The sequence below is a fragment of the Staurois parvus genome, unplaced genomic scaffold, assembly GCF_062004578.1.
Source record: "Staurois parvus isolate SC_StPar_1 unplaced genomic scaffold, SC_StPar_1.0 ptg001701l, whole genome shotgun sequence".
Classification (NCBI taxonomy): Eukaryota; Metazoa; Chordata; class Amphibia; order Anura; family Ranidae; genus Staurois; species Staurois parvus.
This window is the reverse complement of record NW_028319497.1, coordinates 140,975-162,813: the sequence shown is the minus strand read 5'-3', so window position 1 is coordinate 162,813 and position 21,839 is coordinate 140,975. Positions and strand designations below refer to the sequence as shown.

The following is a 21,839-nucleotide window of genomic DNA, read 5'->3' as shown; positions in this document are numbered from 1 at the left end:
AGCAAAAGGGTACCGTCTCCCAAGTTGGTTCTGATGTTAAAAGGGGAGAATTCTTCCACTTTCTCTTAGGCCTGTTTTGTAGTCCCCCAGCAGAGGGTGTCTCTGAAGCCAAGGACCAATGCCTTATTTGGGGAGGGGTATCTAGGCGGAGACCCAAACTAGAACCAAAATCTCTCGTAGCTTATATTTTGGCTCATAACTTTTCCAAGGTACAAGTAACATTCCACCCATGGGTAGATTAATATGCAGACGCATCTACGGAACGGTTAGATATGAAATATGAAATACATACTTGAATGGTTCAAGGGATGTAATTTTCTGCTTTCCTATATATTCCAGCCAAGGAGTGTGACATATCAAACGGTTTGTCTTATCGTGACCAATCTGAAGATATACCTGGTTTTTATGTAAGTCTCTCACATGCCAAGATATGAGACATAGGGGAAAATGGATTTTAAAAGTGGTATCTAGTTTATTACTCCTCTGGAATGTCTTTGAACTCAGGGGAAGGCTTGGGTTATCTTTTTACGATATGCCAGATTGCACAGTTTCTCAGACAGCCCAGCACCCAGCTCATTGGGGGTTTTATAGCTCGGAGCTCCCTGCTGTGCTTTGGCTGCCTGTGACCTTTGCCAACACACAGGCCACATGTACTGTGAATGAGCAGAGAGGGAGGGGGATGAGGAAAGATATATTTGTACAAGATGGACGATCCTTTGCCAAGATGGAGGTTGGAGCAAAATGGTTGAACCGCGTCCATCTCTGTGGGTACAATTGCTACAGGCCCCTCCCACAGCTCTGCATTCCTCTACTTGCGCAGGATGACTGGTCTTGTCTCCACCCTTGCTTGTAGTTTTCTGTTGTGGGTGGGGCCTGCTAGGCCCCTCCCACAGCTTAGCACTCCTCTACTTGTGCAGGATGACTGGTGTTGTCTCTGCCTGCAGTTTTTTTCTGTAGTGGGTGGGGCCTGCTAGGCCTCTCCCACAGCTCTGCACTCCTCTACTTGTGCAGAATGACTGGTCTTGTCCGCCCCCTCCTGTAGTTTTTTCTGTAATGGGTGGGAACTGCTGGGCCCCTCCCACAGCTCTGCACTCCTCTACTTGTGCAGGATGACTGGTTTTGTCTCTGCCCCCCCTGTAGTTTTCTGTAGTGGGTGGAGCCTGCTGGGCCCCTCCCATGGCTCTGCACTCCTCTACTTGTTCAGGATGACTGGTCTTGTCTCCGCCCCCGCCTGTAGTTTTCTGTAGTGGGTGGGGCCACCTGGCTCTCCGCACAGGCTATGTACAGCACAGCGATGATGTCACTGCTACTTTTACAAGGTAATATCTGGGTTTGGTGAAGACATTTGGTGCACTGAGTGGATTTATACCCTTAGGGATTTTTCAGGAATGGATGGGAATGATGGATGAGAATGATGGATGGGAATGATGGATGAGAATGATGGATGGGAATGATGAATGACGGATGGGAATGATGGATGAGAATGATGGATGGGAATGATGAATGACGGATGGGAATGATGGATGAGAATGATGGATGGGAATGATGGATGAGAATGATGGATGGGAATGATGAATGATGGATGGGAATGACGGATGGGAATAACGGATGGGAATGACGGATGGGAATGATGGACGGGAATGACAGATGGGAATGATGATGATTTGTTTGCTCTGACAGATGCAGACGCTGTACGCCTTCGATGAGGAGGACACGGAGATGAGGAATAAAATCGTGGAGGATCTGAAGACGGCACTGCGCACCCAGCCCATGAGGTACGGGGACCCCGATTATTCACAGTCTGAACGCATGCCCCCCTGATGTCATTCATGTGGAAGGTGCAACATTAAAGAGGAACTCCAAGACCAGCAAATATTGGCAAAATCAGTGGTGATCTTGAGTGTGGGGGGAGGGGGGGAGCTCAAGTTTGGCCCCCAACATCACCAAAGGGCCACAGATAACATTCAGTGAATATTAATTTTCAGAGACAGCAGACACACAACAGGGTATAGACAAACACTATGGTACAGGAGATGACTGGAGACTGCGGACACAGTACAGGAGATGACCAGAGACTGCGGACATAGTACAGGAGATGACCAGAGACTGCAGACATAGTACAGGAGATGACCAGAGACTGCGGACACAGTACAGGAGATGACCAGAGACTGCGGACATAGTACAGGAGATGACCAGAGACTGCAGACATAGTACAGGAGATGACCAGAGACTGCAGACATAGTACAGGAGATGACCAGAGACTGCGGACACAGTACAGGAGATGACCAGAGACTGCAGACACAGTACAGGAGATGACCAGAGACTGCAGACACAGTACAGGAGATGACCAGAGACTGCATACATAGTACAGGAGATGACCAGAGACTGCAGACATAGTACAGGAGATGACCAGAGACTGCAGACATAGTACAGGAGATGACCAGAGACTGCGGACACAGTACAGGAGATGACCAGAGACTGCATACATAGTACAGGAGATGACCAGAGACTGCAGACACAGTACAGGAGATGACCAGAGACTGCATACATAGTACAGGAGATGACCAGAGACTGCGGACACAGTACAGGAGATGACCAGAGACTGCATACATAGTACAGGAGATGACCAGAGACTGCAGACATAGTACAGGAGATGACCAGAGACTGCAGACATAGTACAGGAGATGACCAGAGACTGCGGACACAGTACAGGAGATGACCAGAGACTGCGGACACAGTACAGGAGATGACCAGAGACTGCATACATAGTACAGGAGATGACCAGAGACTGCAGACATAGTACAGGAGATGACCAGAGACTGCAGACATAGTACAGGAGATGACCAGAGACTGCGGACACAGTACAGGAGATGACCAGAGACTGCATACATAGTACAGGAGATGACCAGAGACTGCAGACACAGTACAGGAGATGACCAGAGACTGCATACACAGTACAGGAGATGACCAGAGACTGCGGACATAGTACAGGAGATGACCAGAGACTGCGGACATAGTACAGGAGATGACCAGAGACTGCGGACACAGTACAGGAGATGACCGGAGACTGAGGACACAGTACAGGAGACAGAGACTGCGGACACAGCACAGGAGATGACCAGAGACTGCGGACACAGTACAGGAGATGACCAGAGACTGCGGACACGGCACAGGAGATGACCAGAGACTGCGGACATAGTACAGGAGATGACCAGAGACTGCGGACACAGTACAGGAGATGACCGGAGACTGAGGACACAGTACAGGAGACAGAGACTGCGGACACAGCACAGGAGATGACCAGAGACTGCGGACACAGTACAGGAGATGACCAGAGACTGCGGACACGGCACAGGAGATGACCAGAGACTGCGGACATGGTACAGGAGATGACCAGAGACTGCAGACACGGTACAGGAGATGACCAGAGACTGCGGACACGGCACAGGAGATGACCAGAGACTGCGGACACGGTACAGGGGATGACCAGAGACTGCGGACACGGCACAGGAGATGACCAGAGACTGCAGACATACTACAGGAGATGACCAGAGACTGCGGAAACAGCACAGGAGATGACCAGAGACTGCGGACACAGTACAGGAGATGACCAGAGACTGCGGACATAGTACAGGAGATGACCAGAGACTGCGGACACAGTACAGGAGATGACCAGAGACTGCATACACAGTACAGGAGATGACCAGAGACTGCAGATATTGTTCAGAGACAGTGGACATGATAAGAGCCATTTGCTGGCTGGAGGACGTCCAACATCATTTTGTTCCTTCCTCCCCAGCCTGTCTCTGGACACTCCTATCATTCAGTAGATTCAGTCATGGATGCTCAGCATCACAAGTGGGCGGTACCACAGCTTTTAGTTTTCAAGAAGCCATGTATAACACCTTGCCAACCAACCACCCTCCCCCCACGATCTGCCTGTATTGCATAGAGAAGCGCAGAGACCCAGTGTTGATATGGGATGTAAAGAAAACAGAAACATTTTATTTAACAATTAAATTAGCATTCTGATGGGGATGGCGGTGGGGGGGGGGGGGGGGGGGGCAGGGAAGGCACAATATAAGTAGATGATACTTCAGCTTTGATGGAACAAACAATCTTGCATGTGATGTGATCAGCGCGGAACATTAGATCCACCACCAGAACGATCTCAGGCCTTCTCCACGCAGGACGATAAACGGCTCCTTTTGTGAGCGCTGATTATCATCGGTTTGTCGCGGGTGAGATGCGGGCGAGACGCTTTCTGGGTCATTAACCTTCATAACGAGATAATTGGCGAGGAAATCTTCCCACACTAATTATTGCATTTTAACAAAGCTCGCTCGAGGTTTCCATTCCCGTCTCTGTAAACGGCTGCGGAAACAACATATTAACTCTCCTGCGCTCGTCTGGGCGGCAGGGGGAACCCGGGCCGAGGGGAAACATGGGCTTAGGGGGAACCCGGGCCGAGGGGGGACTCGGGCCGAGGGGGAACCCGGGCCGAGGGGGAACATGGGCTTAGGGGGAACCCGGGCCGAGGGGAAACTCGGCCAAGAGGGAACCCGGGCCGAGGGGGGACTCCGGCCGAGGGGGAACCCGGGCCGAGGGGGAACATGGGCTTAGGGGGAACCCGGGCCAAGGGGGATCATGGGCTTAGGGGGAACCCGGGCTGAGGGGGAACATGGGCTTAGGGGGAACCCGGGCCGAGGGGAAACTCGGCCAAGAGGGAACCCGGGCCGAGGGGGGACTCCGGCCGAGGGGGAACCCGGGCCGAGGGGGAACATGGGCTTAGGGGGAACCCGGGCCAAGGGGGAACATGGGCTTAGGGGGAACCCGGGCTGAGGGTAAACTCGGCCAAGAGGGAACCCGGGCCGAGGGGGGACTCGGGCCAAGGGGGAACCCGGGCTGAGGGGGAACATGGGCTTAGGGGGAACCCGGGCCGAGGGGGAACATGGGCTTAGGGGGAACTCGGCCGAGAGGGAACCCGGGCCGAGGGGGAAAATGGGCTTAGGGGGAACCCGGGCCGAGGGGGAACTCGGGCCCAGGGGGAACATGGGCTTAGGGGGAACCCGGGCTGAGGGGGAACTCGGCCAAGAGGGAACCTGGGCCGAGGGGGAACATGGGCTTAGGGGGAACCCGGGCTGAGGGGAAACTCGGCCAAGAGGGAACCCGGGCCGAGGGGGAACCCGGGCCGAGGGGGAACATGGGCTTAGGGGGAACCCGGGCCGAGGGGGAACATGGGCTTAGGGGGAACTCGGCCGAGAGGGAACCCGGGCCGAGGGGGAAAATGGGCTTAGGGGGAACCCGGGCCGAGGGGGAACTCGGGCCGAGGGGGAACTCGGGCCGAGGGGGAACCCGGGCCGAGGGGGAACATGGGCTTAGGGGGAACCCGGGCTGAGGGGAAACTTGGCCAAGAGGGAACCCGGGCCGAGGGGGAACCCGGGCCGAGGGGGAACATGGGCTTAGGGGGAACCCGGGCCGAGGGGGAACATGGGCTTAGGGGGAACCTGGGCCGAGGGGGAACATGGGCTTAGAGGGAACCCAGGCCGAGGGGGAACATGGGCTTAGGGGGAACCCGGGCCAAGGGGGAACTCGGGCCGAGGGGGAACCTGGGCCGAGGGGGAACATGGGCTTAGGGGGAACCAGGGCCGAGGGGGAACATGAGCTGAGGGGGAACATGGGCCGAGGGGGAACACGGGCAAAGGGGGAACCTGGGCCGAGGGCAGGGGTGGACTAAGCATTTGGAAACTCGGGAACTGCCCGAGGGCCCGGGGACAGTAGGGGGCCCCATGAGATGCCCCTGGTACCTTTTTCATAGGCTTTTTTGAGTTTGGGCAAGGACACAGGGGCCCCATGATCCCCTATTGCCCGGGGGGCTCCATGAGTTGTCAGTCCGCCCTTGGCCGAGGGGGAACCTGGGTGGTGGGGGAACCCGGGCCGGGAGGGAACCCGGTCTGAAGAAAGGCATCTTAAAGGGGAACCCGAGGATAACCTCTTGTAACCCCTTTACTGCCAAAGCTGTTTTTTTTTTTTCTTTAAATCAATTTAGGCTGGAAGGTTCGTTAAACCCCCCAAAACAAGACATCCTAGAGAATAAAATGGAGCCGAGGTGTGAAGTCACGCAGTATTGATGGGGCAGCACAGTGGCTAAATGGTTAACACTTCCGCCTGGCAGTACTATGGTCATTGGTCCAAATCCCAACCACGGCACCACCTACCTGGTGTTTGCATGTTCTCCCTGAGCCTGCGTGGGTTTCCTCCCACTCTCCATAGACATGCTGGGAGGTTAATTGGCTCCTGTCTACATTGGCCCTAGTATGTGTATGTATGAATGTGAGTTAGGGACCTTAGATTGTACACTCCTCGGGGGCGGGGACTGATGTGAATGTACAATATATATGTAAATCGCAGAGTACATTGACGGCGCTATATAAGTACCTGAAATAAATAAACATATATTAGCACAATGGTTTATGAAATGCTGGACTTCAAGAAATCTAATACAATGCAAAAAATACACAATGATGTTCTATAGCAGGGGTGGGCAAACTTTTTGACTTGAGGGCCGCAATGGGTTCATATATTGGACCCGGGGACCGGACCAAGAGTAGATGAATGATGTGTATGTGTCATCCATAGCAAGTATAGTAATATTCCCCCATAGTAAGCATAGTAATTCATCCCCCATAGTAATTCATCCCCCATATAGTAATTCATCCCCCATAGTAATTCATCCCCCATATAGTAATTCATCCCCCATATAGTAATTCATCCCCCATAGTAATTCATCCCCCATATAGTAATTCATCCCCCATATAGTAATTCATCCCCCATAGTAATTCATCCCCCATATAGTAATTCATCCCCCATATAGTAATTCATCCCCCCATAGTAATTCATCCCCCATATAGTAATTCATCCCCCATATAGTAATTCATCCCCCATATAGTAATTCATCCCCCATAGTAATTCATCCCCCATATAGTAATTCATCCCCCATAGTAATTCATCCCCCATATAGTAATTCATCCCCCATAGTAATTCATCCCCCATAGTAATTCATCCCCCATATAGTAATTCATCCCCCATATAGTAATTCATCCCCCATATAGTAATTCATCCCCCATATAGTAATTCATCCCCCATAGTAATTCATCCCCCATATAGTAATTCATCCCCCATATAGTAATTTATCCCCCATATAGTAATTCACCCCCCATATTAAGTCCCCCCTGTGTCAATTCACTTACCTTTCCTCCGCGCGTTCCTCTCGCCGTGTTCCCGCGCCGTTCCGGTGTAGCATGAAAATCTGTCTCCTATGAGGATCTGTCCCCCTCGACGTATCTGCGCATGTGCCAGTTTCAGGCATTAGCAGCTGATCGGCGATCTCCGGCACATGCGCAGATACGTCGAGGGGGACAGATCCTCATAGGAGACAGATTTTCATGCTACAGCGGTCTTCAGGGCGGACTGTGAGAGGAGCCACGCTCCGCGGGCCGGATTAAAAGGTCCGCCGGGCCGTAGTTTGCCCATTGCTGGTCTATACCAATACAGTACTATATATTGTTTTTATTGTCCGTGACCCCAACAGAAAATGAGTGACAATCTCCCGATCTCTCATTACACTAATTTCATGGCAGTGGGAGGAATAGTGCCCCATCATTGGTATCAGTGGGAGGAATAGTGCCCCATCATTGGTATCAGTGGGAGGAATAGTGCCCCATCATTGGTGTCAGTGGGAGGAATAGTGCCCCATCATTGGTATCAGTGGGAGGAATAGTGCCCCATCATTGGTGTCAGTGGGAGGAATAGTGCCCCATCATTAGTGTCAGTGGGAGGAATAGTGCCCCATCATTGGTGTCAGTGGGAGGAATAGTGCCCCATCATTGGTGTCAGTGGGAGGAATAGTGCCCCATCATTGGTATCAGTGGGAGGAATAGTGCCCCATCATTGGTATCAGTGGGAGGAATAGTGCCCCATCATTGGTGTCAGTGGGAGGAATAGTGCCCCATCATTGGTATCAGTGGGAGGAATAGTGCCCCATCATTGGTGTCAGTGGGAGGAATAGTGCCCCATCATTAGTGTCAGTGGGAGGAATAGTGCCCCATCATTGGTGTCAGTGGGAGGAATAGTGCCCCATCATTGGTGTCAGTGGGAGGAATAGTGTTCCATCATTGGTGTCAGTGGGAGGAATAGTGCCCCATCATTGGTGTCAGTGGGAGGAATAGTGCCCCATCATTGGTGTCAGTGGGAGGAATAGCGCCCCATCATTGGTGTCAGTGGGAGGAATAGCGCCCCATCATTGGTGTCAGTGGGAGGAATAGCACCCCATCATTGGTGTCAGTGGGAAGAATAGCGCCCCATCATTGGTGTGAGTGGGAGGAATAGCGCCCCATCATTGGTGTGAGTGGGAGGAATAGCGCCCCATCATTGGTGTCAGTGGGAGGAATAGTGCCCCATCATTGGTGTCAGTGGGAGGAATAGCGCCCCATCATTGGTGTCAGTGGGAGGAATAGCGCCCCATCATTGGTGTCAGTGGGAAGAATAGCGCCCCATCATTGGTGTGAGTGGGAGGAATAGCGCCCCATCATTGGTGTGAGTGGGAGGAATAGCGCCCCATCATTGGTGTCAGTGGGAGGAATAGCACCCCATCATTGGTGTGAGTGGGAGGATAGCGCCCCATCATTGGTGTCAGTGGGGGGAATAACGCCCCATCATTGGTGTCAGTGGGAGGAATAGCGCCCCATCATTGGTGTCAGTGGGGGGAATAGCGCCCCATCATTGGTGTCAGTGGGGGGAATAGCGCCCCATCATTGGTGTCAGTGGGAGGAATAGCGCCCCATCATTGGTGTCAGTGGGAGGAATAGCGTCCCATCATTGGTGTCAGTGGGAGGAATAGCGCCCCATCATTGGTGTGAGTGGGAGGAATAGCGCCCCATCATTGGTGTCAGTGGGAAGAATAGCGCCCCATCATTGGTGTGAGTGGGAGGAATAGCGCCCCATCATTGGTGTGAGTGGGAGGAATAGCGTCCCATCATTGGTGTCAGTAGGAGGAATAGCGCCCCATCATTGGTGTCAGTGGGAGGAATAGCGCCCCATCATTGGTGTCAGTGGGAGGAATAGCGCCCCATCATTGGTGTCAGTGGGAGGAATAGTGTCCCATCATTGGTGTCAGTGGGAGGAATAGCGCCCCATCATTGGTGTCAGTGGGAGGAATAGCGCCCCATCATTGGTGTCAGTGGGAGGAATAGCGCCCCATCATTGGTGTCAGTGGGAGGAATAGCGCCCCATCATTGGTGTCAGTGGGAGGAATAGCGTCCCATCATTGGTGTCAGTGGGAGGAATAGCGCCCCATCATTGGTGTCAGTGGGAGGAATAGCGCCCCATCATTGGTGTCAGTGGGAAGAATAGCGCCCCATCATTGGTGTGAGTGGGAGGAATAGCGCCCCATCATTGGTGTGAGTGGGAGGAATAGCGCCCCATCATTGGTGTCAGTGGGAGGAATAGCACCCCATCATTGGTGTCAGTGGGGGGAATAACGCCCCATCATTGGTGTCAGTGGGAGGAATAGCGCCCCATCATTGGTGTCAGTGGGGGGAATAGCGCCCCATCATTGGTGTCAGTGGGGGGAATAGTGCCCCATCATTGGTGTCAGTGGGAGGAATAGCGCCCCATCATTGGGGTCAGTGGGAGGAATAGCGCCCCATCATTGGTGTGAGTGGGAGGAATAGCGCCCCATCATTGGTGTCAGTGGGAAGAATAGCGCCCCATCATTGGTGTGAGTGGGAGGAATAGCGCCCCATCATTGGTGTGAGTGGGAGGAATAGTGCCCCATCATTGGTGTCAGTGGGAGGAATAGCACCCCATCATTGGTGTGAGTGGGAGGATAGCGCCCCATCATTGGTGTCAGTGGGGGGAATAACGCCCCATCATTGGTGTCAGCGGGAGGAATAGCGCCCCATCAGTGGTGTCAGTGGGGGGAATAGCGCCCCATCATTGGTGTCAGTGGGGGGAATAGCGCCCCATCATTGGTGTCAGTGGGGGGAATAGCGCCCCATCATTGGTGTCAGTGGGGGGAATAGTGCCCCATCATTGGTGTCAGTGGGAGGGATAGCGCCCCATCATTGGTGTCAGTGGGAGGAATTGTGCCCCATTATTGGTGTCAGTGGGAGGTATTTATCGGGCATTGCTCTGATCGTTCGGCACAATCATCTGACACCCTCCAGGCCGTGTCTTTTATCTCCATCGCTCGATGTCTAACGCGGCTTCATCAGTTTAAAATCACGAATAAAAAGTGTTTATGAGTTGGCGCTGAAAGCGGATCTGAGCGCTGCCCCCGGATTGGAAAATCGCCATCTAAGCGCCAACGTCTGAGTCACCTTCGGATCCTCCCACATAGCGGCGAACCAGCCCTGGTGGACAATCTCACTACCTGGAAAAATGGAGCCATAGACCCCCCCCCTCCATCCTCCCCATCCCCCGCAGCTGCGTTCATCCGAAGAACCGCGACCGTCTCATCTGTTAATAATCAGAAGGCGTATCAGCGGCGCTGCGAGGGATTCGCCGCTCTGCGCTCAGCTACACTCTTTTTTGGCTCCGACTTAAAACCTTTTAATATCTGGAAGCAGCCAAGTTTCTCGTTAAGGGCCCGCGTCCCGCGATGGCTGCCAATTGGGCGCGCCGCCAGCGACCCGGAGCTCCGGCCAATCCCTAAATACTAATGGGGGGGGGGGGGTGCAAGCAGCCCTGCGTTGTATATAAATAATACAGGAAGAGCGATGACATCATCACTTACAGGTGTGTTATAAAGACGGAATCTGGACGCCGCGCCAAACTTCGGAATTTCGCTCTTTCTACGTCGAGTGGGATGTCAGGAGGTTACGAATTGAAAGGCGTATTACACGGGGGCGGAGCCTGGCGCTGGGTGTGCCTTGTGTATTGGAAACCAATTATTTGTAGTAAAATACTCTTTGATACATTGTTGGATCTCAGTGTTACTGATCTCCTGCAGACTCTTTGCAGCCACTTCATGCACTTCAGTAATAGTGGCACAGGGTTTCACAGGACAGGTTTACCGATGCCAGTATTAGGGAGCAGAAAGGGATTGGTGTCATTGGTGTCAGCGGGAGGAATAGTGCCCCATCATTGGTGTCAGTGGAAGGAATAGTGCCCCATCATTGGTGTCAGTGGGAGGAATAGTTCCCCATCATTGGTGTCAGTGGGAGGAATAGTTCCCCATCATTGGTGTCAGTGGGAGGAATAGTGCCCCATCATTGGTGTCAGTGGGAGGAATAGTGCCCCATCATTGGTGTCAGTGGGAAGAATAGTGTCCCATAATTGGTGTCGGTGGGAGGAATAGTGCCCATCATTGGTGTCAGTGGGAGGAATAGTGTCCCATCATTGGTGTCAGTGGGAGGAATAGTGTCCCATCATTGGTGTCAGTGGGAGGAATAGTGCCCCATCATTGGTGTCAGTGGGAGGAATAGTGCCCCATCATTGGTATCGGTGGGAGGAATAGTGCCCCATCATTGGTGTCAGTGGGAGGAATAGTGCCCCATCATTGGTGTCAGTGGGAGGAATAGTGCCCCATCATTGGTATCGGTGGGAGGAATAGTGCCCCATCATTGGTGTCAGTGGGAGGAATAGTGCCCCATCATTGGTGTCAGTGGGAGGAATAGTGCCCCATCATTGGTGTCAGTGGGAGGAATAGTGTCCCATCATTGGTGTCAGTGGGAGGAATAGTGTCCCATCATTGGTGTCAGTGGGAGGAATAGTGCCCCATCATTGGTGTCAGTGGGAGGAATAGTGCCCCATCATTGGTGTCAGTGGGAGGAATAGTGTCCCATCATTGGTGTCAGTGGGAGAAATTGTGCCCCATCATTGGTGTCAGTGGGTGGAATAGTGCTCCATCATTGGTGTCAGTGGGAGGAATAGTGACCCATCATTGGTGTCAGTGGGAGGAATAGTGACCCATCATTGGTGTCAGTGGGAGAAATTGTGCCCCATCATTGGTGTCAGTGGGAGGAATAGTGCCCCATCATTGGTATCAGTGGGAGGAATAGTGCCCCATCATTGGTATCAGTGGGAGGAATAGTGCCCCATCATTGGTGTCAGTGGGAGGAATAGTGCCCCATCATTGGTATCAGTGGGAGGAATAGTGCCCCATCATTGGTGTCAGTGGGAGGAATAGCGCCCCATCATTGGTGTCAGTGGGAGGAATAGCGCCCCATCATTGGTGTCAGTGGGAGGAATAGCGTCCCATCATTGGTGTCAGTGGGAGGAATAGCGCCCCATCATTGGTGTCAGTGGGAGGAATAGCGCCCCATCATTGGTGTCAGTGGGAAGAATAGCGCCCCATCATTGGTGTGAGTGGGAGGAATAGCGCCCCATCATTGGTGTGAGTGGGAGGAATAGCGCCCCATCATTGGTGTCAGTGGGAGGAATAGCACCCCATCATTGGTGTGAGTGGGAGGATAGCGCCCCATCATTGGTGTCAGTGGGGGGAATAACGCCCCATCATTGGTGTCAGTGGGAGGAATAGCGCCCCATCATTGGTGTCAGTGGGGGGAATAGCGCCCCATCATTGGTGTCAGTGGGGGGAATAGCGCCCCATCATTGGTGTCAGTGGGAGGAATAGCGCCCCATCATTGGTGTCAGTGGGAGGAATAGCGTCCCATCATTGGTGTCAGTGGGAGGAATAGCGCCCCATCATTGGTGTGAGTGGGAGGAATAGCGCCCCATCATTGGTGTCAGTGGGAAGAATAGTGCCCCATCATTGGTGTGAGTGGGAGGAATAGCGCCCCATCATTGGTGTGAGTGGGAGGAATAGCGCCCCATCATTGGTGTGAGTGGGAGGAATAGCACCCCATCATTGGTGTCAGTGGGAGGAATAGCACCCCATCATTGGTGTGAGTGGGAGGATAGCGCCCCATAATTGGTGTCAGTGGGGGAAATAACGCCCCATCATTGGTGTCAGTGGGAGGAATAGCGCCCCATCAGTGGTGTCAGTGGGGGGAATAGCGCCCCATCATTGGTGTCAGTGGGGGGAATAGCGCCCCATCATTGGTGTCAGTGGGGGGAATAGCGCCCCATCATTGGTGTCAGTGGGGGGAATAGTGCCCCATCATTGGTGTCAGTGGGAGGGATAGCGCCCCATCATTGGTGTCAGTGGGAGGAATTGTGCCCCATTATTGGTGTCAGTGGGAGGTATTTATCGGGCATTGCTCTGATCGTTCGGCACAATCATCTGACACCCTCCAGGCCGTGTCTTTTATCTCCATCGCTCGATGTCTAACGCGGCTTCATCAGTTTAAAATCACGAATAAAAAGTGTTTATGAGTTGGCGCTGAAAGCGGATCTGAGCGCTGCCCCCGGATTGGAAAATCGCCATCTAAGCGCCAACGTCTGAGTCACCTTCGGATCCTCCCACATAGCGGCGAACCAGCCCTGGCGGGCAATCTCACTACCTGGAAAAATGGAGCCATAGACCCCCCCCTCCATCCTCCCCATCCCCCGCAGCTGCGTTCATCCGAAGAACCGCGACCGTCTCATCTGTTAATAATCAGAAGGCGTATCAGCGGCGCTGCGAGGGATTCGCCGCTCTGCGCTCAGCTACACTCTTTTTTGGCTCCGACTTAAAACCTTTTAATATCTGGAAGCAGCCAAGTTTCTCGTTAAGGGCCCGCGTCCCGCGATGGCTGCCAATTGGGCGCGCCGCCAGCGACCCGGAGCTCCGGCCAATCCCTAAATACTAATGGGGGGGGGGGGGTGCAAGCAGCCCTGCGTTGTATACAAATAATACAGGAAGAGCGATGACATCATCACTTACAGGTGTGTTATAAAGACGGAATCTGGACGCCGCGCCAAACTTCGGAATTTCGCTCTTTCTACGTCGAGTGGGATGTCAGGAGGTTACGAATTGAAAGGCGTATTACACGGGGGCAGAGCCTGGCGCTGGGTGTGCCTTGTGTATTGGAAACCAATTATTTGTAGTAAAATACTCTTTGATACATTGTTGGATCTCAGTGTTGCTGATCTCCTGCAGACTCTTTGCAGCCACTTCATGCACTTCAGTAATAGTGGCACAGGGTTTCACAGGACAGGTTTACCGATGCCAGTATTAGGGAGCAGAAAGGGATTGGTGTCATTGGTGTCAGCGGGAGGAATAGTGCCCCATCATTGGTGTCAGTGGAAGGAATAGTGCCCCATCATTGGTGTCAGTGGGAGGAATAGTTCCCCATCATTGGTGTCAGTGGGAGGAATAGTTCCCCATCATTGGTGTCAGTGGGAGGAATAGTGCCCCATCATTGGTGTCAGTGGGAGGAATAGTGCCCCATCATTGGTGTCAGTGGGAAGAATAGTGTCCCATAATTGGTGTCGGTGGGAGGAATAGTGCCCATCATTGGTGTCAGTGGGAGGAATAGTGTCCCATCATTGGTGTCAGTGGGAGGAATAGTGTCCCATCATTGGTGTCAGTGGGAGGAATAGTGCCCCATCATTGGTGTCAGTGGGAGGAATAGTGCCCCATCATTGGTATCGGTGGGAGGAATAGTGCCCCATCATTGGTGTCAGTGGGAGGAATAGTGCCCCATCATTGGTGTCAGTGGGAGGAATAGTGCCCCATCATTGGTATCGGTGGGAGGAATAGTGCCCCATCATTGGTGTCAGTGGGAGGAATAGTGCCCCATCATTGGTGTCAGTGGGAGGAATAGTGCCCCATCATTGGTGTCAGTGGGAGGAATAGTGTCCCATCATTGGTGTCAGTGGGAGGAATAGTGTCCCATCATTGGTGTCAGTGGGAGGAATAGTGCCCCATCATTGGTGTCAGTGGGAGTAATAGTGCCCCATCATTGGTGTCAGTGGGAGGAATAGTGTCCCATCATTGGTGTCAGTGGGAGAAATTGTGCCCCATCATTGGTGTCAGTGGGTGGAATAGTGCTCCATCATTGGTGTCAGTGGGAGGAATAGTGACCCATCATTGGTGTCAGTGGGAGGAATAGTGACCCATCATTGGTGTCAGTGGGAGAAATTGTGCCCCATCATTGGTGTCAGTGGGAGGAATAGTGACCCATCATTGGTGTCAGTGGGAGAAATTGTGCCCCATCATTGGTGTCAGTGGGAGATATAGTGCCCCATCTCCTGCAGCCTCTTTGCAGCCACTTCATGCACTCCAGTGATGGCAGGACAGGGTTTCTCAGGACAAATTTCTTGATGCCAGCGTTAGGGAACTGAAAGGGATTTAAACCTCCCCCCCTTAAGCCTGGTGCCCTGCCATCTGATGCTGGTTTCACCCCTCTGGCAGGTGTCACTCAGGTGTGTTCTGCACCCCCATAGCATTGCCACTGGCCGATGGCGACATTGGTAATGTCCGTGTGACAACACAGGAGCCCAGCTGGGTGATGGGTACAGCAGGTGTACAGACCTGGGAACTCAGCACAGGGATGGTGGGAACCCCTCATAATGGGCACAGCGGGTGTACAGACCCGGGAACTCAGCACAGGGATGGTGGGAATCCCTTATATTCAGCACAGCAAGTGCACAGACCCAAACGAGATCAGAATACATTGGGGTTCATAAACAAGTATCTCAGTGCTGTGGATCGATGCACAACGAGCGATCGTTTTCCTCCCAGACCGATGGACTCAGCTTCATCGAATTCATCTGAAGTCAATGGGAAGGAAAGTCGATGGTTCAATGGTTCGTGGATTTCATCGCTTGGTTCTAATCGCACATCAATGGGAGCCTGCGTGGCCACTATGACACTGAAGGACACGTCCTGAGAGAAGGACTTTAGGATTTGGGGTTTCGGGGTGACCGCCGTCGCAGGTCTGCGTCCGCATTGCCTCCGTCCACCGCACCTTTTTTTGGTTCTGGCCGGAGCAGCCGGTAATGCAGGCCATAGACGGGTTAAAAATCGTCCGTTTAAAAAAAAAAAAAATCGGTAGTTCAATCGGCCGACGTTACCACCAACGGTAAAAAAATCGTCCGATTTTCGTCCCGTCTGCGGCCGGCATGTAATGACTTCTGTCCCTGCAGAGATCTCCGCTATTATACAGTTGTGACCAAAATTATTCAACCCCCACTGAAATTGAGTGTTTTGGCCAGTTTGACATTGCTTTTGATCATTCAGTCATCTTGCTTACATTTACATTAAAGAGGCACTTGTAGGTCAGACAAATATAACATAACAGTTATAATGAAATAACCACAAATGTCTTTTCTGTGCTCACAGCATTATCAGTTTTATTCAACCCCCAAGTGACATTCAATCTTAGTACTTAGTACAGCATCCTTTTACAGTTATAACAGCTTTTAAACGTGAAGCATAGCTTGACACAAGTGTCTTGCAGCGATCTACGGGTATCTTCGCCCATTCTTCATGGGCAAAGGCCTCCAGTTCAGTCACATTCTTAGGCTTGCGCACTGCAACTGCTTTCTTTAAGTCCCACCAGAGGTTCTCAATCGGATTTAAGTCTGGTGACTGCGATGGCCACTCCAAAATGTTCCAGCCTTTCCTCTGCAACCATGCTCTAGTGGACTTGGAGGTATGCTTGGGATCATTGTCCTGTTGAAAGGTCCAACGTCTCCCAAGCCTCAGGTGTGTGACGGACTGCATCACGTTTCCATCCAATATCTCCTGGTACTGAAGAGAATTCATGGTACCTTGCACACGCTGAAGCTTCCCTGTACCTGCAGAAGCAAAACAGCCCCAAAGCATGATTGACCCTCCACCATGCTTCACAGTAGGCAAGGTGTTCTTTTCATCATAGGCCTTGTTCTTCCTCCTCCAAACATAGCGTTGATCCATGGGCCCAAACAGTTCTAATTTTGTTTCATCAGTCCACAGAACACTATCCCACAACTTTTGTGGTTTGTCCACATGGCTTTTGGCATACTGCAGTCGACTCTTCTTATTCTTTGGAGACAGCAAGGGGGTACGCCTGGGAGTTCTGGCACGGAGGCCTTCATTACGCAGTGTGCGTCTTATTGTCTGGGCTGAAACTTCTGTACCCACATCTGACAAATCTTTTCTCAGTTCCTCAGCAGTCACACGGGGACTTCTCTCCACTCTACGCTTCAGGTAGCGCACAGCAGTCGAAGTCAGCATCTTCTTTCTGCCACGACCAGGTAGCGTTTCAACAGTGCCCTTTGCCTTGAATTTGCGAATGATGCTTCCTAAGGTGTCTCTTGGTATGTTTAACATCTTTGCAATCTTCTTATAGCCATTGCCCTTCCTGTGAAGAGAAATCACCTCTTCTCTTGTCTTCCTGGACCATTCTCTTGCCTTCACCATGTTTGTAACCACACCAGTAAATGTCTAGAAGGAGCTGAGTATCACAGTCATTTTAAAGCTGCCTAATTGGTGCTTATTATGCTTGATTGCTGCTCGGTGACATCCACAGGTGTTTTCAATACCTGATGGAAAGCACCTGTATGAACCTCTGTTCTTCAGAGTGGTAGTCTTTAAGGGGTTGAATAATTGTGGCAATGAAGAAACCACATAAGAACCATTTACTACTGTATTACATAAACAATTGATGTCATTTTAGTTGCATTTGGGTAGTTACAACGTCCTTGTAGGATTTGATTCTGAATACAATTCCAAATGTACACTATAGTCCCTAAACCCCTTTACAGCATTGGGGGTTGAATAATTTTGGTCACAACTGTATTTTACATGAAAAGTATTGCGGTTCCAACAATGTATCTATTTGTATCCATTTCGGATACAGATGGTTTTATTCGGATACAAATAGATACATTGTTGGAACCGCAAGACTTTTCATGTAAAATATAATAGCGGACTGGAATTCTGCTTCTTCTGCTTCTTTCTTCTGCTTCTTCTTCTTTCTTCTACTTCTTCTTCTTTCTACTTGTTCTTGTTCCTCTCTTTCTTCTTCTCTTCCTCTTCTTCTTCTTTCTTCTACTTCTTTCTTCTTCTTCTTCTCCTTCTTCATTTACTTCTTTCTTCTCCTTCTTTCTTCTTCTTCTGCTTCCTTCTTCTTCTTCTTCTCTTTCGTCCTCTTCTTCTTCTTCTTCCTCTTCTTCTTCTTTCTTCTTCTTCTTCTTTCTCCTTCTCTTACTCTTCTTCTTCTTTCTCCTTCTTTCTTCAACTTCTTTCTACTTCTTTCCTCTTCTTCTGCTTCTTCTTCTTTCTCCTTCTTCTTCTTTCTTCTCCTCCTTTCTTCAACTTCTTACTTCATCTTCCTTCTTCTTCTTTCTTCTTTCTTCATCTTCCTTCCTTCCTCTTCTTCTTCTTCTTTCTTCTCCTTCTTTCTTTCTCTTTCTTTCTTTCTTTCTTTCTTTCTTTCTTTCTTTCTTTCTTCTCCTTCTTTCTTTCTTTCTTCTCCTTCTTTCTTTCTCTCTTTCTTTCTTTCTTTCTTTCTTTTTCTTTCTTCCTTACTTCCTTTCTTCCTTCTTCTTCCTTCCTCCTTCTTCTTCCTCCTCTTCCTGTCCCGATTAAAAAAAAGGTGGCAAAACCCTGAAAAACGGCCGACCAATTAACCCACTAATGGTGCAAAAATCGGCCAATTTTTGACCCGTCTATGGCCGGCATAAGTCGGCATTTCATGAAATCGGGAATTCTCCGCGCCGCTCTCCTGACAACGTGACCTGTTACTATTCTCAGAATTTCTTGCTCCTTGCGATCGCCGTTTGCTGTTTTTGGCCGCAGCGACTTCTCCGCGCTGGCGATCCAGCCTCACACGCCCGCCTTGTTGCCGTGGAAACAAAATGGTTTACAGCAACAGCGGCGTGATTTTCTTGCTCCTGTTCCCGAACCAATAAGAACAGAGAATTCCAGATGTTGAGATTCCATGGACCGGGACCCGGCTGGACGGGCCAAGGCTGGAGGAGCTGCACATTGAGTACTGGCCCGGTGCGGGGGAGGGGGTGACAACTCCATCCAGGAACATCCGAAACGTTCCAGGATCCTCCGACTCCATCATCCTCATTGTTCCGGCTGTTCATCCAACTGGGAAATGAAAGATATGGATTGTAGACAAACGGTGTCTCCACCTCCCCTGAAAAATCTACTTCAATATGGAGCGATTAACCTCTTCCCTTCACCAATGTGATCAGGGGGGGGGAGGGGACCCCTCATAATGGGCACAGCGGGTGTACAGACCCAGGAACTCAGCACAGGGATGGTGGGAACCCCTCATAATGGGCACAGCGGGTGTACAGAGTTGGGATCTCATCACATGGATGGTTGGAACCCCTCATAATGGGCACAGCGGGGGTACAGACCCGGGAACTCAGCACAGGGATGGTGGGAACATCTCATAATGGGCACAGCGGGTGTAGAGACCCGGGAACTCAGCACAGGGATGGTGGGAACCCCTCATAATGGGCACAGTGGGTGTACAGATCCGGGAACTCAGCACAGGGATGGTGGGAACCCCTCATAATGGGCACAGCGGGTGTACAGACCCGGGAACTCAGCACAGGGATGGTGGGAACCCCTCATAATGGGCACAGCGGGTGTACAGAGTTGGGATCTCATCACATGGATGGTGGGAACCCCTCATAATGGGCACAGCGGGGGTACAGACCTGGGAACTCAGCACAGAGATGGTGGGAACATCTCATAATGGGCACAGCGGGTGTAGAGACCCGGGAACTCAGCACAGGGATGGTGGGAACCCCTCATAATGGGCACAGTGGGTGTACAGATCCGGGAACTCAGCACAGGGATGGTGGGAACCCCTCATAATGGGCACAGCGGGTGTACAGACCCGGGAACTCAGCACAGGGATGGTGGGAACCTCTCATAATGGGCACAACAGACCCAATGTATAGTTCCAAGAAGCCTCCAGCCAGGGGCAGATCTATGGGGAAGGCACCTTGTGAATGGGAGATGGGATTGGTCAGTTGGGAGCAGAGAAGTGAGGTTCAAGGGCACCCCAAAAATGAATGAAACCCTGAAAAAAAATATTTAAAGAGACCCTGTCACCATTCCAGTCATCTCAACAATCTGAATTTTACACATTTTCCCTTCCATATCCCCAAGCCTGCGGCTGCTTGCCGCCATGTTGGGTGTCAGCCGCCTTCTATATCATTCCCCTCCATTCCTCCTCCAGCAACTTCATCAAAGCCTATTTAGGCTCCTTTCACATCGCAGCGTTGCGTTTTTGTGCATTTTTTTTGCACGTTTGCAAACGTTTTGCCTTTTCTGGGCCTTTTGAGTTTTGGTGTTTTTTTTGTATTAGGCAACAGAGAAAATTTTCATCTGTGACATCAGTTGTTGCCATGCCAGAAAAACGCTCTTGGTCACGCGACAAAACGCATAAAAGCGCATAAAAGCATGTGATTAGCACGTTGCCATGTAATTCTATAGGAAAAAAAACGCATCCGTCTGCCTGAATGAAGCTGCAAAAGTCGCTCCAAAACTTTTTCGAGCTTCAGGCAGCTTGGAGGGGAGATGTGAACCGTCGCCATAGAGGAATATTGATCCTCCCGGAACATTCCAGAGCTTCGAACTTTGCTGTGAATGGAGTCTTAGGGAGGTGAGGAGCTGTGAAAGAGGGGTTTGACCCCCCTTCACATCAGAAGCCCCCCATGTTATCAGTCCCCCCCTTCACATCAGAAGCCCCCCATGTCATCAGTCCCCCCCTTCACATCAGAAGCCCCCCATGTTATCAGTCCCCCCTTCACATCAGAAGCCTACCATGTTATCAGTCCCCCCCTTCTAATCAGAAGCCCCCCATGTTATCAGTCCCCCCCTTCACATCAGAAGCCCCCCATGTCATCAGTCCCCCCCTTCACATCAGAAGCCCCCCATGTCATCAGTTCCCCCCCTTCTAATCAGAAGCCCTCCCATGTCATCAGCCCCCCCCTTTCACATTAAAAGCCCTCTATGTCATCAGACCCCCCCCCCTTCTAATCAGAAGCCCCCCATGTCATCATTCCCCCCCTTCACATCATAAGCCCCCCATGTCATCAGTCCCTCCCTTCACATCAGAAGCCCCCCATGTCATCAGTCCCCCCCTTCACATCAGAAGCCCCCCATGTTATCAGTCCCCCCCTTCACATCAGAAGCCCCACATGTTATCAGTCCCCCCCTTCACATCAGAAGCCCCCCATGTTATCAGTCCCCCCTTCACATCAGAAGCCCCCCATGTCATCAGTCCCCCCCTTCACATCAGAAGCTCCCCATGTCATCAGTTCCCCCCTTCTAATCAGAAGCCCTCCATGTCATCAGACCCCCCCCCCTTCACATCAGAAGCCCTCCATGTCATCAGACCTCCCCCCCTTCTAATCAGAAGCCCCCCATATCTTCAGTCCCCCCTTCTAATCAGAAGCCCCCCATGTCATCAGTCCCCCCCTTCACATTTGTAGCCCCCCATGTCATCAGTCCCCCCCTTCACATCAGTAGCCCTCCATGTCATCAGACCTTCATTAGAAGTTAGAAGGTGTGAATGGAGCCTTAGGGATGTGAGGAGCTGGGCCAGCACAGACAGTGATTAGAAACTCCCAGAAGAGGGGAGGGCTGTGACCTATAAGAGGCGGAGTTGTCTATAGGCGGAACTATTCCTGGAGTAGTCACATTCGCACATTCACCCGAGTGAATATAAAAGTCCTTTTATCAAAGGGTTGAATGTTCCTTTTTCTGCAATTGTTTTCGGTGGGTGACGGGGTCTCGTTATTTCGGTGGGTGACGGGGTCTCGTTATTCCGGTGGGTGACGGGGTCTCGCTATTTCGGTGGGTGACGGGGTCTCGTTATTCCGGTGGGTGACGGGGTCTCGCTATTTCGGTGGGTGACGGGGTCTCGTTATTTCGGTGGGTGACGGGGTCTCGTTATTCCGGTGGGTGACGGGGTCTCGCTATTTCGGTGGGT

General features: G+C 51.6%; 1 protein-coding gene across 4 annotated transcripts in view; it reads left to right on the top strand.

Annotated features, from left to right (window-relative positions):
- LOC149434702 (disheveled-associated activator of morphogenesis 2-like) overlaps window positions 1–21,839 on the top strand; it is a 344,618-nt gene that overhangs the window by 184,137 nt on the left and 138,642 nt on the right. For all 4 annotated transcript variants that reach the window (XM_089663497.1, XM_089663496.1, XM_089663499.1 and 1 more), the window contains exon 5: window positions 1,681–1,775. In XM_089663497.1, coding sequence (XP_089519623.1) covers window positions 1,681–1,775 — 95 coding nt within the window. The remainder of the gene's footprint in view (window positions 1–1,680; window positions 1,776–21,839) is intronic.